General features: G+C 46.1%; 1 protein-coding gene across 17 annotated transcripts in view; it reads left to right on the top strand.

Moving 5' to 3' along the window:
- LOC118509260 (neural-cadherin) overlaps nucleotides 1-16,553 on the top strand; it is a 234,516-nt gene that overhangs the window by 149,057 nt on the left and 68,906 nt on the right. Inside the window, exon 1 of one of the 17 annotated variants that reach the window (XM_036049610.1) lies at nucleotides 7,327-8,084. The exons of the other annotated variants lie outside the window; for them this stretch is intronic. Within the exon in view, the coding sequence (XP_035905503.1) occupies nucleotides 8,033-8,084 (52 nt within the window). The 5' untranslated portion in view covers nucleotides 7,327-8,032. Of the gene's footprint in view, nucleotides 1-7,326; nucleotides 8,085-16,553 lie in introns of those variants that run through there. 17 annotated transcript variants of the gene reach the window in all.

The raw sequence follows: 16,553 nt of genomic DNA, 5'->3' as shown, positions 1-16,553 counted from the left end.
AGCTTTCTGGCATCTAACGCCTTGCACTATGTGCACAAAATCAAGAAAAATAAGCAAATAAGGACTTGGGTGGGCGTAGAATTTTGTTTATGAAAATTTAACGTTTCTTCTCCTAGGGGAAGCAAAATGTTCCGATGCAACAAAAGTTTGTTAAACCCACTTGCTCCATTCACACACCTAAATGCGAGAGAAAAATGCGACGAATAATGTACACAGAAGGAGTTAATTATCGTTAAGCAAATTAAAACGGGGTTTGGCTTGGGAAAAAGTTGCTCCTTACAGCGAAAGGACACTCCATCGAGCAACTAAGAAGTAAACGGAAGCACCAAAGTCAAGATTGTTTACTTAACGGCTTGATTATTTTTCAGATTGCTTGTTGTTTATGTTGAACTAGAAGAGAAACAAAGCGGAATAAGCGAGTGGACTGTTGCACCCAAAGGAAAAGACGTGTAGACGCTTGTACGCTTGATGCAGGAATGAATCTTTATTCAAAGTTAAAGTGTGTGTGTGTGTTGTACAAAGTGTAGCCCGACTGGCACTCATTCCGTGTTGCCTGATAGGCACTCGTCGCGTCAAACCGAGAAGCTCAACACTCCTCCTCAACACTGAATGATTTTATTCCGATCGCTTCCCTAAGTTGTCGAAGTTTCACTGCTTGCAACGGTTTGGTAAGCAGATCAGCTTGCATGTGTTCGGTTGGGCAGTACTGCAGTTTCACGATGCCGTCCCGAACCATATCTTTCACGAAATTAAATTTCGTATCGATGTGTTTTGCTTTGCGTTCGGCTCGGTCTCCTTTAGTCAGCGCAATGCAACTTTGATTGTCTTCGTTGACCAGAACTGGACCATCCAGTTGCTCGCCAACATCCGCCATCAGTTTCAGGATCCACTTTACCTCCTGTAGACACTCGGCAAGAGAAATATATTCGGCCTCGGTGCTAGATAGTGCCACGCACTTCTGCTTATGACAGCCCCATCCGATGAGCCCGCCGCCGAACTTAAACACGAACCCCGAGTTGGATTTGCGGTCGCTCTCGTCGCCTGCCCAATCGGCGTCCACAAAACACTCCAGCTTCTGTTCGCCGCTTCCAAGGTACAATACACTATCCAGTGTACCCTTGAGGTAACGTAGTATCCGTTTGGCCTCGTTCCAATCTGCTTCTGATGGATCTTGCACTCTCCTGCCCAGAATGGCCGTGGCGATTGCAATATCGGGTCTGCTGGTCACTGCAGCGTACAACAGAGCCCCTATGAGACTTTGATACGCTTTTGGCGAATCCAACTTCCTGCCATTCTCCTCCTTTCGTTTTAAGAAGCCGGGATCCATCGGGTATTTGGACGGTTTAGCATCCAGCATGCCGAAACGCTCCAGAACTCGTTCCAAGTAAGCTTGTTGGTCCATACAGTAACGCCCATCGTTCCGCCGAACTCGTATGCCGAGAAAAAATCTTAGGTTACCCATGACGCTGATCGTGAAATTCAGTGTCAGGACGTGGACTACCTCAGAAAATTCTTCCTCCGTGTTACATATGACGATCACATCGTCAACGTAAATGAGAACAAAAATGGCCTTACCCGCTTTTTCGCGTATGTACAAACATGGGTCCGCCGTTGATTGGATGAAACCCATTGTTTTCAGTACGTCGTCGATCTTCGTATTCCAGACACGAGCTGCCTGCTTGAGCCCGTAAATGCTGCGATGCAGCCTGCAGACTTCGTTCGGGTTACCGCTCTCGAATCCCTGTGGCTGGCGCATAAAAATCTCCTCCTTGAGAAGACCATGTAGGTACGCCGTCTTTATGTCAACGTGCTTTGTTAACATCTTCCTTTTACTCGCCAGAACCAGCATCGTCCGGAAAGTAATCTGCTTTACGACGGGGGCAAACACTAGGTCGTAATCCGTCCCGAATTTCTGGCAGAAACCCTGCGCCACCAGCCGTGCTTTATACCGAACGAAATGACCGTCTTCATCCGCTTTACACTTGAAGATCCATTTCGACCCGATAGCCTTTCGGTGCGGCGGCAGCTCCGCTAGCTCCCACGTTCCATTTTCGTGATGGGACTGCATTTCTTCTGCCATCGCTGATTTCCATTCGGCACTCTGAGGACCAGATACAGCTTCCTTATACGTTTTTGGTTCGGTTATACATTCCTTCGCCAGATATACTTCTTCGTCATATCTTGCCGGTGGAACGCCAGCTGTCGCTCTTTGTGAACGACGAACGGGAGTACTCGACACCACCGGCACAGCCGCTGGCATCGCCTCCGGTATTACATCCAGCACCGCCTCCGGCTCCGCAGCTCCAGCTTCAGTGTCGTCATCGTCCCACAGTCCGCGAAGCCAATTGTTATCATTATCGTTCCAAAAACCTCGTGGCCAGCCATCGTCTGAACAATCCCAACCGTAAAATTCAGATTCGGAGGTTGTTTCATTGGCCACGTTGGTTTTAGCTTCCTGTTTCGTTTCATCGAGAGACCACTCAATTTCAACGCTTTCAGTCGGATTATCCTCTATTTTGGGATCGCCGTATGTCTGCTCCTTGGATCCGTCATCAATCTCAAGAAAACGGACATCCCGACTGATTTGAATTTCTCCCGTCTTAGTGTTTAGCATCCGATACGCCTTATGTTCGCCGGAATAGCCGACAAAAGTCATACGCTCCGCCTTGACGTCTAACTTTTTTCGTTTCACCGACGGAATCAGTACGTATCCAACACATCCAAACAGTCGCAGGTTGGTCAAATCTGGTTTTTTGCCGAACCAGATCTCGAATGGCGTACGATCTACTGCAGCAGACGGCAATCGATTTTGCAAGTAGCAAGCGGTATTGACTGCTTCCGCCCAAAATCGCTTATGCATACCTGCATCCCGAAGCATACACCGACCCATCTCCGTGAGCGATCGGTTCTTCCGCTCCGCGACACCATTTTGCTGGGGTGAATATGCTGCAGTAAATTCCATCTTTATTCCTTCGTCCGCACAGAATTTTCGAAGCGCCTTACTGAAGTATTCTCCTCCCTGATCGGAGCGAATGATCCGCGGTTTCCGGCCAAACTGGTTTTGAACCAATTTCACGTATTCGCGAATCTTATTCTCGACCTCCGATTTCTTTTTGAGAAAATAGACGAAAGTATACCTACTATGATCGTCTATTAGGGTCATATAGTAACGGCATCCCCCTAAGGTCGTTTCTTCCATTGGGCCGCACACATCACTGTGGATTATATCCAGCACTTCTGTCGAGGTTTTTTCTGCAACTGGTGGAAATGGCGAGCGTGCCATTTTGCATTCGATGCAGCATTCGCAGGTCCAGCGGATACCGCAGTCGACCACTTTTAGACCCGACACCAAGTCGTACCGCTTCATTTCACCGATGACAGCTGGATCCCTGTGCCCAAGACGACGATGCCAAGTGTGTTGGCAATTTTTCGTGTGCTCTTTTACGACTGATTTCATCACTCGATCCTGTGCAATTCGCAACCAATACATATCGCTCACTTTATCCGCGACCGCGACGATCGTATTTCCGTAAACGAGTTTGCACCCGGTGTTGTCAAAAACTGCACGCACACCTTTTTCCGCGAGTTTACCGATTGAAATCATGTTTCCCTCCAGCGTAGGGACATACAACACACCCCGTAGCGTGATTTCAATTATTTCGCCGTTTTCAACCGCACACTTGATCAGGCAATCGCCAACACCTTCGACGCGATTTTCGCTGCCATCTGCGACGGTAACATTTGAACGCAAGCTTTGTTCCATTACCGTGAACGCGCTTTTGTCGCTACACATGTGCGAACTAGCACCCGAGTCGATTAGCCACGACCGATCGTTACCGCGAATTTCAGGCTGACGAACCATGAACGTAAACGAACTTGTGTCGTTTTCGCGCACTATTTTCACTAGTTCTTTTTTATTCGGCTTATTCTTTTTCTTCTTTTCGCCTTCCCCGCTGCTCTTCCGATTCAGGAACTCTTTGCAGTCCCGTTTCTTATGGCCAGATTGACCACAAAAGAAACACGCGCCTGGTTTTGCTTCACTTTTCGCCTTCAGCACTCGCTCCTCCTGCACCTTTCCGCCGTACAGCTTCTCACTTTCGTCGATCAGCTTTGCCCGCACAAGTTCCATCGTTAGCTCTTTATCGGAACGACTTTCCAAAGCGGTAGTAAGAGCGTCAAATGCTTTTGGAAGGCTCCGCAAAATCATGGCCACCTGCATGTTCGCCGAGAGTTTTTCACCCGAATTCTCCAGCCGAGAGTAGAGATCTTCCATGCCGTATAAAAAATCTTCCATATTCTCACCTTCATGATAGTTTGCATTGCAAATCTCTTTCAGCAACGAAACTTTCCCGGTAAGAGTGGCTTTGTGGTGGTGTGCCTTGAGCGCATCCCATGTCTCTTTCGCTGTGTTCTTTGTCATGATGAGATTGTGTTGGTTATCCTCAACCAACAAAGCAATGGTCGCCCGCGCCTTCGAATCACCCTCCGTCCACTCCGGAGTTACCGGTGTCGGCGCGACACCCGGGTCAACGTACGTCCACGTACCCTCCCGCATCATCAACATCTGCACTTTGAAAGCCCACGACCGATAGTTTCGGTTGTTCAGCCGGATGACACCCACTTTCGAAAAATCCATTTTTGCTCGTGCCGAACCGTTCCCGGTTGGATTTTTTCTTTCACCACGAAAAACACACGATTCCTTAACCGCACCGCGTACCTTCCGGAAATGTCCTAATTTTTTCACGCCGAAAAAATCACTGTGATTCCGAACCGCGTCGCGCACTTTTCAATTGAACTGGCCACACTGAGCTGGGCCCATAACCTGTTGAACTAGAAGAGAAACAAAGCGGAATAAGCGAGTGGACTGTTGCACCCAAAGGAAAAGACGTGTAGACGCTTGTACGCTTGATGCAGGAATGAATCTTTATTCAAAGTTAAAGTGTGTGTGTGTGTTGTACAAAGTGTAGCCCGACTGGCACTCATTCCGTGTTGCCTGATAGGCACTCGTCGCGTCAAACCGAGAAGCTCAACAGTTTATGGTTGTTGTTTCTTTGCAGTTGTTTGCCTCACAATTTGTTAATGATTGTTGATTTTCTTAAGATTTTAATAAGCTGCCGGAAGATTAAACGATTTGTTTTTGTACTTAGCGCGGTATTTGAACAACGCTTTTTTTGCCATTGCATTGAGGTTGGCTTGCATATTGAATTGCGAAACAGCAAGCAATTGAAAGCATTCGTGGGAAAATTTATTACAGATTAGAGATAAACCGCATGTCCGCAAGAGACTGGGACGGCGTTCGGGTAGTAAGAGTGAAGCTTTAAATTATGGCTGCTGATGAATGTAACGAATGGATTATAGAAATCGTTACTTTTCAATTTGCTTCACAATCGTCTTAAATAACTTCCCATTGTCTGCGTCCCGTGTTCATTCCTTTCCACGCAACTCGTTCGCAGTCTTGCAGAGGATAATCTGTTAAGCTACCGATGTTCGTCTGGGCTCCAAGTTTTTTTTCCCTAGTTCATCACCTGGTCAAATGAAAAGATGCCTGATGCCTTGCAAAACCCCCGTCCTAATCTAGTCCCGGCACTCTCAACTGGGGGGTGAAAAGTTCGATTTACTTCTTGGACACAATGAACGAAATTGGATTGCACCCAGCTACTTCTGTTGCTGTCGCTTGGATCGGCGTTCGATTCATTCAGTACCTTTAAGATTTCCCATCCACCGGTGTGTCTGCATCTTCACTGACAACGATTATCTTTACCACACAATTCGATAAATTGACATATCCTGCAGACGAAAGCATCGAACATAGCTTCCTCCGCCGCTTTGCACCCGTTGCCTTGGTTAGTTTCACGCTACAGCGTTCTTGGCTGTGCAATGCTGAACAAATGTACGAAAGAAGCATGTCGCCGGGCATGGTGCATTTGAGAAATAGTTCAAGAAGCTAACGATTGCTTCTACAGCACCGATGCATTCGGAAAAGGGATCGCGTCGGTGCACTGGCTTGCCTCGCTTTAGCTCTCAGCTGTAGCAGCCAGTAGCATAGTTTATTAGCTAACGTTCCAGACAGACACGATGACGGGTGAACAAGTGTACGTACGAATCACCGATTTGAAGCGAACTCGAACGTAGAAATCAACATTTGAGACGACGCTGGATGAGCAAGAAAAAATCGAATCTGCTTTTGTACCTGTTACACTCGTTTGCTCCTGACATGGATAATAAAGTTAGCAGGTTTCAATTTTAATTTGGCCACAATAAGGATAAAGGGAAATGTATCGTCAAGTAGCACCGTGCAGATGTTGTTCTTATTCAATTATCGTTTGAATCAACCATTCTATTGTTGAAACTCGTAGTAAATGAGACCTTAAAAGTCTCTGACACATAAAATTGACTCATAAATACCCAGCTGAGGCTAGTAACCGAGTTCTAAAAGTTTTAATTAAAGATAAGAATTTCATAACCCAAAAACGGATGCAAAATCGATCAAACGCGATCATATCAGATGGCAACCTGAAGTCTACCGCGTATAAACACTTGCTCACAAGAAAACCTTTAAAAGTGTGAGCTAAAGCACGTGAAAACTTTGAAGATTTACGGATAGCGTTGCTTAAGCATTGTTTGTCCAGCAAGTTTGATTGCTTGATGAAACCCTTCAAAAATGTGCAACCTTCCAACGCAATCCTTGCTTTGGAACCGCGCTGTCCAGAGAAATTTAAGGGAAAGCGAAGGTCATTCTTTTGTTTGTCGAACTAACGCGCGGGACCCATAAAAGGGTTAGAAGAAAACCCCTAAAAGAGAGGAAGAAAACATGGAAGAACAAAAGAAACGAAGGCAGAAACCAACGCCTCACGTTTGGTGCACGTTGAGCATCTAAATCATGTTTCCGTCGGTGAGAGTCCGGTGAAACCGGTGTGCAAGCCTGGTTGACAATTTAATTACCATCCGAAGAAGAACGGCCCGAGAAGAATCCAACGAGAGCACGGGGCGCCCGACGAATTTCGCGCCACATCGCTATGAGTGCCGCTGGTGACCGTGAATTTACTGCGCATCCGTGCACGAGTGCCGGTGAGTGCCGATTGTTTTGGTTCTCAGTTAACCTTTCGGTGTCAGCGTCGGTGTCGGTGAAGCTTGCACCAGCCACACAATCTCTTCGTCCTTGTGGCCCAATGACCTAGACTAAGCTAGGTGCCCAGTGTTCGGGTAGCTTTTGGATGCAGGAGTTTGGACCCAGAATTGGCGCTGCGCTCGTGTCCGTGAGTTACCGATGGCTGGGACGTTCGGATTCTTTACGATTCCATCCCGGCATGGCAGTTGTTTGAGAAACGTGGTCGCGTACGGTAACTGAAACGGTCGTTTAAAGTTTAATGTTGTTGTATCAGCAGTTGACGTAGATATAACGTAAATTTCTTAGTTTTTGGCATTATTTTTTTCTGGTGATAAAGGTAGATTTCGTCTAATGCTTTATTATTAAAGAAATATAGAAAAAAATCGTGATGTGTTCCGCAACAAGTGATGGTTCCAGGGTTACGAAAGTAAAATAATGAATGTGCTTTTCTGTACAAATATCCTTGCACCGAGCCCAAATCTAGTGTGTTGCTCTAAATCGTGAATGTGTGCGTTCGTGCGATCAAGATTTGTGGCTAAAAGCGTTATTTGGTGACCGATAGCGACATCCGTTGCGATGAAAAGTGTTCCAACGTGTCTGCTTCCGGTCATTTTCCTCTACGCGGTGCTGCCGTTAGAACCGTCGCCATTGTGTTTATTCCCATTAGAAAAGCTAACAGGTTCGCCGGTGGTGATCTCCCTGAACGAGAGCTACCCTATCCATCTCCAGCACTACTACAACTACCACTGCGACAACAGCCAGCAGCAGCATCGTCTGGCTGGTCTGCGACTGCCACAATTGTCAATCGTGAAAGCATCGCCTCAAGCGGAGTACAGTGCCTGTTGGTGACTAGTGATTCTAATCGCGACCCTATTCTGCGCCAGTGCCCCGTTACAGCGGCATCACGTCTATCTGCTGGAAGTGATGGTAGATCCACTCAAGATATTCTGGGTACTTACGAATAGCACGTATCTAGGTAAAGTTGTTTCACCTTTCGTTTGTTGCTTTTGAGCGGATTTGTCAAACAGTGTTTGTTTAAAGTTGATTTTTGATGCCATTCACTTCGCCACAGTCAGTTGTGCCCGGGACACCTACAGCATGCAGCATGTTCCTTGGCTTGGTCGCACGAACAATGAACCTAGCGAAAACTTTGTCCTAGTGCTTCGAACTCACTCGCATTACATAGCCATGAAGCGTTTCACACCTCGACATGGCCCCGGCTTGGCTACAGCCTTCATCCCCCAACGTTGACAGCGATGTCGACAAGACAATTATCATAACATTTGCATTGCAAATGGAAAACACGGCGTTTTGTGGTACGCTCGGTGCGGCAACTCTAGCCTCGCGTCTACCTGGCTGCGAAATGCATTGTAACAGACAGATGGATAGTGTGAGTTGTGTAAATTCTTCCTGGCGATAGCAAAAGGTCCATTTCGCGAAGATAGCTAGCAGAGGTTCAACCAGCAGCCGCTGCTTTCCAGGGGATGCAAAGAGTTTGAAGTTTGATTTCATGAGTTTTGATTAACGTACAGATTTTCTAACTCACAATTACGTCAGTCATGGTGCGAAAATAACAAGTGACCAGGCGTCTCCATTAAAGTCAGCAACCAGGCGTCTCCATCGGTAGCGCTTCATGCAGTTTGTTCGCTATATCGTTTTTCAGCTTGATAACCATGATTAAATGAAACATGTATACAATAAAATTCAAACTGTCCAGCCACACCCAGCACTTGCTTGCACAGTAAGGACCGCTTGGCGTCGCATCATTTTATTATGCACATTCTGTTCACCCATTCATGTGCATTTTATAATCTCCTTAGCCAGCTGTCTGAGGAAGAACATGCTTGCACTCCAACTTTCATACGCACTCTACATTGCGGTGTCTTAAATGCTCGTAATTGGGTAGGATTATGCAAATTTGTTGTTCACTCTGCTGCTGTGAAGTGAATGCTGTAGTCCAGTTCAGTGTGCAATAGCGTCTTATTTTACATCCTTCATGGTTCGGGTTCGGGGCCGTGTGGTTTCATTTTTTGTAGCATTCTTCAAAAACGATACTAACTTGTTGACCATACTGTTCCGCATGATGCTAATTCATTCAAGAATTTATGATTTTTTTAAAGTATCCCTTCTGCCATTTGTTGCGTCGCTTTTGGAGCGCACTTTGATGCCAGTTTTTGAAACTGTTTGTCTTTCTGAAATGCCGTATAAAATTTGAATAAAACCCTCTTTGAGTTAGGAAAGGACAATCTTCGCTTCTCGTGAACAGTTCATTGCGTAGCTTTCCTTTCTGTAGTCCAGAGGCAAAAGCACTTTCTAGACTGAGTGTTGCTTTAACCGTTTTAATAATCCCCTTTTTTGTACGAATCAACCTAACTGGAACACGGTTAGGAAGAATATCGTTATCGCGGATTTCTATGAATCCGCGCCCTACACTCACGACTTTTAACAATGTTATCGAGCGAAGAGAGCCTCGTGGCTAAACTTGCTTATCTGCCGTACCGCGCCATAGTAAAGAAGTTGTTATTTAAAGTTATTTCATCGCCAGAATCTACTCGGTGGAGATTTTGATACTGAACGGCTACTAAACACAATGGTAGAAGATTGTACTTTCGTTCGTTAGTTTTCGGTCACAGCATCAAACCCCATCTTTGTTTGTTGGTTGGATCGTTGCTGGTCCGAGAGGCTTTGCTTTGTTTGCTAGAGGCGATTGTTTTCGATTGAATTAGTCCGATTACATGTAATTTTGGGGAGCATGATGCTCGGTGTGCTGTGTGTAATGGGTTTGTTTTGCGCCGGTACACGGAAACCTAACAGCATCAACGAACCAGCCCGGAAAAAAACACTCTTTTGACCCGTAACCGGGACTCAAAGTGAAAGGTGGTTTATTGAGGGCTAACTTTTCGGTGGCTTTTATATTACGTGTTGTGTTTGTTTGCCAAACTATCAAACGTTGGTTTTGTGCCTCGAGGGCATGTTGTGTGGCTTAAAGTTAACGCAGAACATCGAACCGGATGTTCAAACAAAAGCGTTTGCTGTGTGTTCTACCATTTGGACGATGCCTTAATAAATATTTCTCAGGCCAACAAGATAAAACTGTGAATTTGTACTCCTCAGGGGGGCTGTAATTTCGGCGGCTCTTTTATCAACTTCCTTTATCAATAGGAATCATTTACCCTCATCATGTTTGTGATAGCTATTGATCTTTCTCAAAATCATACGAGCACGGGACTGGTGGCACAAAAACTGGATGCAAATAAATGGAAAAATTGCAGTTGAACCAAATTGTAAAGTTTGACAATCAACATAAAGTGAAGTAGCAAAGAAAAAGAGATAAATTCATTCATAACTTCTTATCCACCCATTTTTTTCTCCATAGGTACGAAAATGGAATAAAAAGAAAATGGCCTGCGCTTTTCAGTGTGTCCTCCGCATTCCGCATCTTTTCTGCAATTTGTTCTCAAGAATCCACCGACCACCAACTGCCCCAACTTTGCATGTCTCAAGTGGCCGAAACGATTTCAGCCGTGACGAAAAATTTTATCCCTGAGTGAACATGTCTTGGGCGGCAGGGAAAGTTTTGTTTTTCTTCACTCTACCACATATCGTAGACACTACGTCTCTACGTCCGCCCAGAAGCGAAGTCCAGCCGCACTCCACTGTCCAATCCGGGTTCTGTGTCTCGGTTCCATATTTGACACTTTTTAGTGTTACGCTTCCCACCAGTTGCCGTCAGTTTTGAGTGGGAAAAACTTTTCCACTGCAGACCGAGGGAGAGTATCACTTATTGACCATATTTTCGCCATACTTCCGCTCCGTCTCGATACCACCGGGGCAAGCTGCTTCCGGCTGTCGCAGTCGGTAGCGGAAGTAGTTTTATCTGATAGAACTCGGCCCGGGAGCCACTCAGTAGACTGATGCACAGTCCATCGGTGTTTGGGTTTGTCCATGGCACGAGGCGGAGATTGATACGAAGTTTTGAGACTTCCTTCCCTCTTTTGGCGCCAGTCGAGTTGCGGTGGTAACACTTGCTCTCTGTGGGTACAAATTGTAAAACTTTTCACACTCAATTTCCGCCTGATGGTCTACGAGGACGACCTCAACGTTCTTCGTTCGCATCCATCGCACAGTTTCGACGGGCTGCAAATGCCGTTGTTCGTTACTAACCACGAAAACCGCTCCACGTCACAGTACATGGTGCGGAAGATCCCGGGACGTGCGAAGCTGTAAATTAGAAGATGACGCACAACACAGCTACTAACGCAAGTGGAAATTTGCTAAACTCTCATTAGTAAAGGCCCTTGCCGTGCCCTCTCTCACTCGGGTACGTTGGTTCTTCTGATGGGCAGGGAAATCATAAACCAAGCAACACCAGCAGTGAAACGAAGATGAACCAAAAGTTGGGCATTTATTCACCAACACACACACACACGCGCAGAGTCTGTGACTCTTTTTCGTTATTTTGCCAGGCATCGCCTTACCAGGATGTGTTTGATACTTGCGAAATTTTACAACCTAAAACCATGCTCGGTTACCGTCGTCGGATTACATATGTTCCGGAAGAAGTTGAAACTTCCTATTCCTTTCTACACCTAGATGCTACTACTACTGGGGAGCATAATAATTTTCCCTGGAGAATAAAAATTGTGGCCAAAGTTTTCCTTGGAGAAACGGCTGTTACTGCTGCTGACGTTATCATTTCGTCAAACCGGGAAACTAAACCTAGTGTGTAATGGGAACGAGTGTACGCATCGCTTCTAATTACTTCCTTGATTTATAGCCCTCAGCGAAGGCCGGTCGCAAATCAACAGCTGTTGGCCTAGGCAGAGTCTTCATTTTGGTTCAATTCACAATGTGCAATTAACTCCAGCAACTCAACGTAAGCTACGATGCAAAATGTGACAATATATCTTGTACTATTTGCGTGCTTGAAGTTCATCAGTTGAAGTAGCTGCACGTGAAACGTACCCATCAATACAGCCAACGGTTTCAAGCCGTGCACCACCAAATCGGTAGCTTTTGAAACAAATCCTCCAGGGACATCGCTTTGAAATGTCAATCAATGCCCGATTTTGGTCACCGGTTGACTTGTCTGTCACTCATATTCAGCTCCGGGGCAAACATTGTACCATGCTTCAGGTCGCCAACAGCAGCGCGTGTACTCGTGTGTCAGGCTTTTAACACCCCGAGCACGACGGGACGGGAGTTTGACCGAACGGTACGGCCCCGGTACAATATTTCATGTCACAGCCAATCGAACGGAAGGAAAAGTGCAGCGCCGAAATCGTACGGACTTCGGCATCACTGCCAGTCGCATGTTCGCACAGAGAGAGAGTAAAAAAAGTGAATCCTTCCTGAAAGCCTCTCGAAAACATCAGGGCAGAATTTTGAAGAATTTCTTCCAGCGTTCCCACTACCAGCGAATCATCTTCGAATTTCGAACGAAGCCAATCTATCTCCATCAGTGCACTGTGTGTGTGTGTCGGAGCCCACTAGTTGCCTTTGAACGCTCATGTACGCCTGCCATTATTAAGAAAAATCGAAAACCGGTTGCCCAATACAGGCGGTGAAGGGGTTAGCGGAGTTTCAGGCTTTCTTTTTGCCTCGCTTCTTTGCAACAATTCTCCATCGGAAGTTCCAGACTCCCGGGGCTTCGAGTGCTTTCATGTCGCCCCGTTCTGCTCCCGGGTTTAGCTAATAAGTCACGTTTTTGGGCCGTGATTTATCATCGTACGAATGTGAAATTTCATTAAAGAGTGAAGCACCAAAATTTCACAACAAACGAACAGCGGGTACGATGGCCAACCGTTCCTTGCCAACCATCGTTTTCGTACTGTCGCCTTCGATTAGGTGTACATTGTCCCAAACTGTACTTGCCTGCCGTACGCTGGATATAACCCTTGCAGCAACTGCTAAAGAGAACAAAACTTGTGTCGGAAAAAAAATCACCGATATCAAAGTTGTATCACAGAGGTCGCCGGTACACTCGCGTCTCTTCCCTCTTCGTCTGCCTCCAATTCGCTTCAAAGGACAATCGAATCCGGCGCGTTGCCTTGCATCGCCAATGAACCGAACCCAATGGTGCAGGAATAGATTCCCAGATCAATGGACCATAGTTGGAGTGCAAAACGAGAGCCGTACCTTGCAACTGTGTCTCGCGGATAGCATTGGAAATGATTCCAGCACTACATTTTTTTTTCGGTCCCTGTTTTCTATCAAATCCTATCGTTCATTCGGTAGAAACTTATGCCTATTATTCGAGCGACATTCAATACTGATTGCACGATTCAATTTTCCCTCTCGCTTCTAATTTGAGTGCAGTTTTGATTGGAAATACCGAGAGCTTCGATGTATCGGCCAAAAGTTCGCCCGGGACGAGCCTTTTGTGGAGGAGATGTGGCAAGCGAACCATCCTGCTCGATCGCTGTTTGGTATTCAACAATTGTGTATTACAGCAGCATTCTGTTTTGTTTGTGATGAGAGGGTTTTTTTTTTTTGGTTTTTCATTCCATGCCCTACGCAAATGGAGCTATTTCTTCAAGTTGGAAGCTAATTGAATTTTCAACGGTAAATTTCTTACTGAGAAATGCTCTCCACAATTTGTGACAACGATCCCAACGTTGGTGATCAACTGTCATGGCTGCATCCGAGCGGTGAGCACCGGAAACTCTCCTCGGTTCCACGGTTGCATTAGCTTTGCGATACTTGCATCCTCCATTCCCAGAGGCGCAACTACCTTGCAGCGGTTTGCATTACGAGTTTGCCGTCATTGTTTAACAATATTTAGTTAAGCTCACCAGGCTCTGGAACGCTATTTAACAAAGTAAACTTTCGTCCACGAGCACTCCGCCTCGCTACGAAACGCCGTGGATCTGGAGGATGTTTGTCCAACGGCAAGGAGTCGGTTGATTTTAGCTGCTGCACAAAGGTATATTTTGCTGCCGTTTCATCCCTGAAGGATTGAGTGCAATTGGAATAACAAAACCACACCGATGCAAACGTCGTAGTGGTGTGAGCGTTGCCCAAGCTTTAGGGGTTTCCCTGTGGTTGTTTGTCGTGAGCCTTTCGAAAGTTTGTTCAGTTGCTTGCGCTGGGCTGTGGAAGGCTTCGGAAGGCTACACAAACCATCAATGAATCACCATTTTGTTGGAGGTATTTAGCAAAAAAAAAAACATTTTTTTCCAAATTTAATGTTCAATTTTATCGCAACATTTCCATACACCGTCAAACGTACCTGGATGTTTGTTCCGAAGAGAACGAGCAATCGAGGCAACACAGTAATCTATTCAACACGCCATCACGATGGTCGTTAAAATCTCAATACTAAATCGCTTAAAATAATCCTTATTCCTAAAACGTCGTAAAAAAAAAATCCGCTCACCCATCAGGATATGGCCGGCCGGGCTACCATGCAGCGACCGTGTGTTGCCCATCGATAGTCGAACCACGTCCGTAAAGACCAACTTCATCGGGACGAATTGGACGGTCCAACTTCGATTTTGGACGGACGGACCCAGCGTCCCAGTCTTCGGTAACGATAAATTGCTGCAAATTAATATGCTTCCTCCATAGGTTTCAATTCCGAACCAATTTACATTTCCATTAGCAAGTCCAACTTGTCCGAAGTCCAACTTCGCCCCCGCCACTCGCTAGCGTTCCCACCCCTTCCGTACCCGCGTTTTTGAGCGATTTCAAATGCGATGCCAATGCATGATACCAAGTGAGCGATTTAGGTGTGCGCCGTGTTAGATGCTACCACTACTGCAGAGAGGTGTTTATGCAGAACAGGGATGAATAAAAACTTGTTTACTCGGCTATGGCTATGGTGGTGGCGATATGGTTGCGAAGGAACTAGGAAGTGGTGGTTTGCTTGTGGAACAGAACTCGACCCGCACCGTTCGAAAGGTGTACTAAATCACGGCCCCATTTTCATAGCCACCGTGCTGGCCATGCTCCAGGCCATTTTGCTGGTAAAAACGGTACTCACTTACCGGCAGAAGAGCGTTAAGTGGGTAGTCGATCGGTTTAATGGTTTGTCATAAATTTTAAGGCTAAAACTTCCTGCACACGCTGCTAAGCCGACGACCGATGCCCTGGTCCCAAAATCCTGGCCAACAAAACTGGACCGAATTTCGTGCCGTCGATTTGCGGTAGTTTGCTGGCTGGGTTTGTGCCTCGTAACTCGATATTCCTCTGGCAAGGAGATATCAGATCCCCCATATCGGACCACCACCCGTGCAGGATGCATTATTATGGGTTACATAAAATTAACACTTGCTATGAGAGATGACACTAATGGAACACGTGATGTTCCCGGTTTTGCTGGTCATGTTTTTGGTACATGTACAGATTATTTTTTCCTGTTTCTTTCTCTCTCTCTCCTGGTCAAGAGGTTAGACGCTTATGAATATTTCATTGGTTTGAATTGGAAAAAAGTTTGCTCGTTCAAACTTTCCTTTCTAGTTGCGCTCGTCGTGTGTTCGTTCCTTGTAGCGTAAAGTTATAACAACCTGTAACTATCACTTTTTGCCCTAGACACCCCAGAACACTTTCAAATACATCGATGGTAAGACTAGTTTGTCTTTGAACCGTTAGCAATCATCTTTTTTTTCCTGCCAGCTTCACCAACAGACGGCAATAAATTATCTCCCCGGTGGAAAGATCAACAACTGCGAGGCGGACTGAGAATCTGAGACGAGTGAATAAATAAAACAGATACCTTTTGTGCGGAAGGTCTTACTCTGTGCTCTGCGGAAGAAAGCCTGTAGGCAGAAGCAAAAATAGCATAAGCAGCAAAGGCATAAATATATACCCGTTCCACCACATCAATGGTGTGACAGTGCCCGGAAAAAATTTTGCTTGCAAAATCGCGCGCACCACATGAAAGCTGGCAATAAATTATCGTTAGCGTGCGGTGTTGGGATATTGATCCCGCGGTAGAATCCGTTCGCGTGGCATGCAGCTCCACGAAAGGAAACCAAACCCGGCTTGCAGGCATTCAAGAACAGCTACTACAAAAAAAACCCAGCGCCTTCCGCTGTTGTCTATTTACGTTGGAAGCTTTCCTGTTGCGGGATTTTCTTCTAGTGCAAAGACATCGATGAAGTAGTCGGCGTATATAAACTGTGCACCCATCCAAAAAAAAACCGGCCTTGGATGGCAATTTTTCTTCGGCGTTCAGAGTTTTGTTTGTTTTTGGTACGACGAAACCTCTTTTTTCCTGTTCGAATCGCACAACACACCTCAAAGAATCTGCTCCGTCGCGCGTTATAGCGACGGCAGTGCATACTGACTGTCACCAGGCACAGTCAGTAGCGGGTTTTGGCGGCCGCCAAGTGGTTGGGTGACAAAATGCGTTCACGTTGTTTGCCAAAAACCTAACCACCACCGAACCACCGAGCAGCCAATTCAATATCGCCAGAAAGCGTCCATTTTTCATCCACCGAAT

The sequence above is a fragment of the Anopheles stephensi genome, chromosome 3 (assembly GCF_013141755.1).
Source record: "Anopheles stephensi strain Indian chromosome 3, UCI_ANSTEP_V1.0, whole genome shotgun sequence".
In the NCBI taxonomy this organism is placed as follows: domain Eukaryota; kingdom Metazoa; phylum Arthropoda; class Insecta; order Diptera; family Culicidae; genus Anopheles; species Anopheles stephensi.
This window is presented reverse-complemented; position numbering and strand designations above follow the sequence as displayed.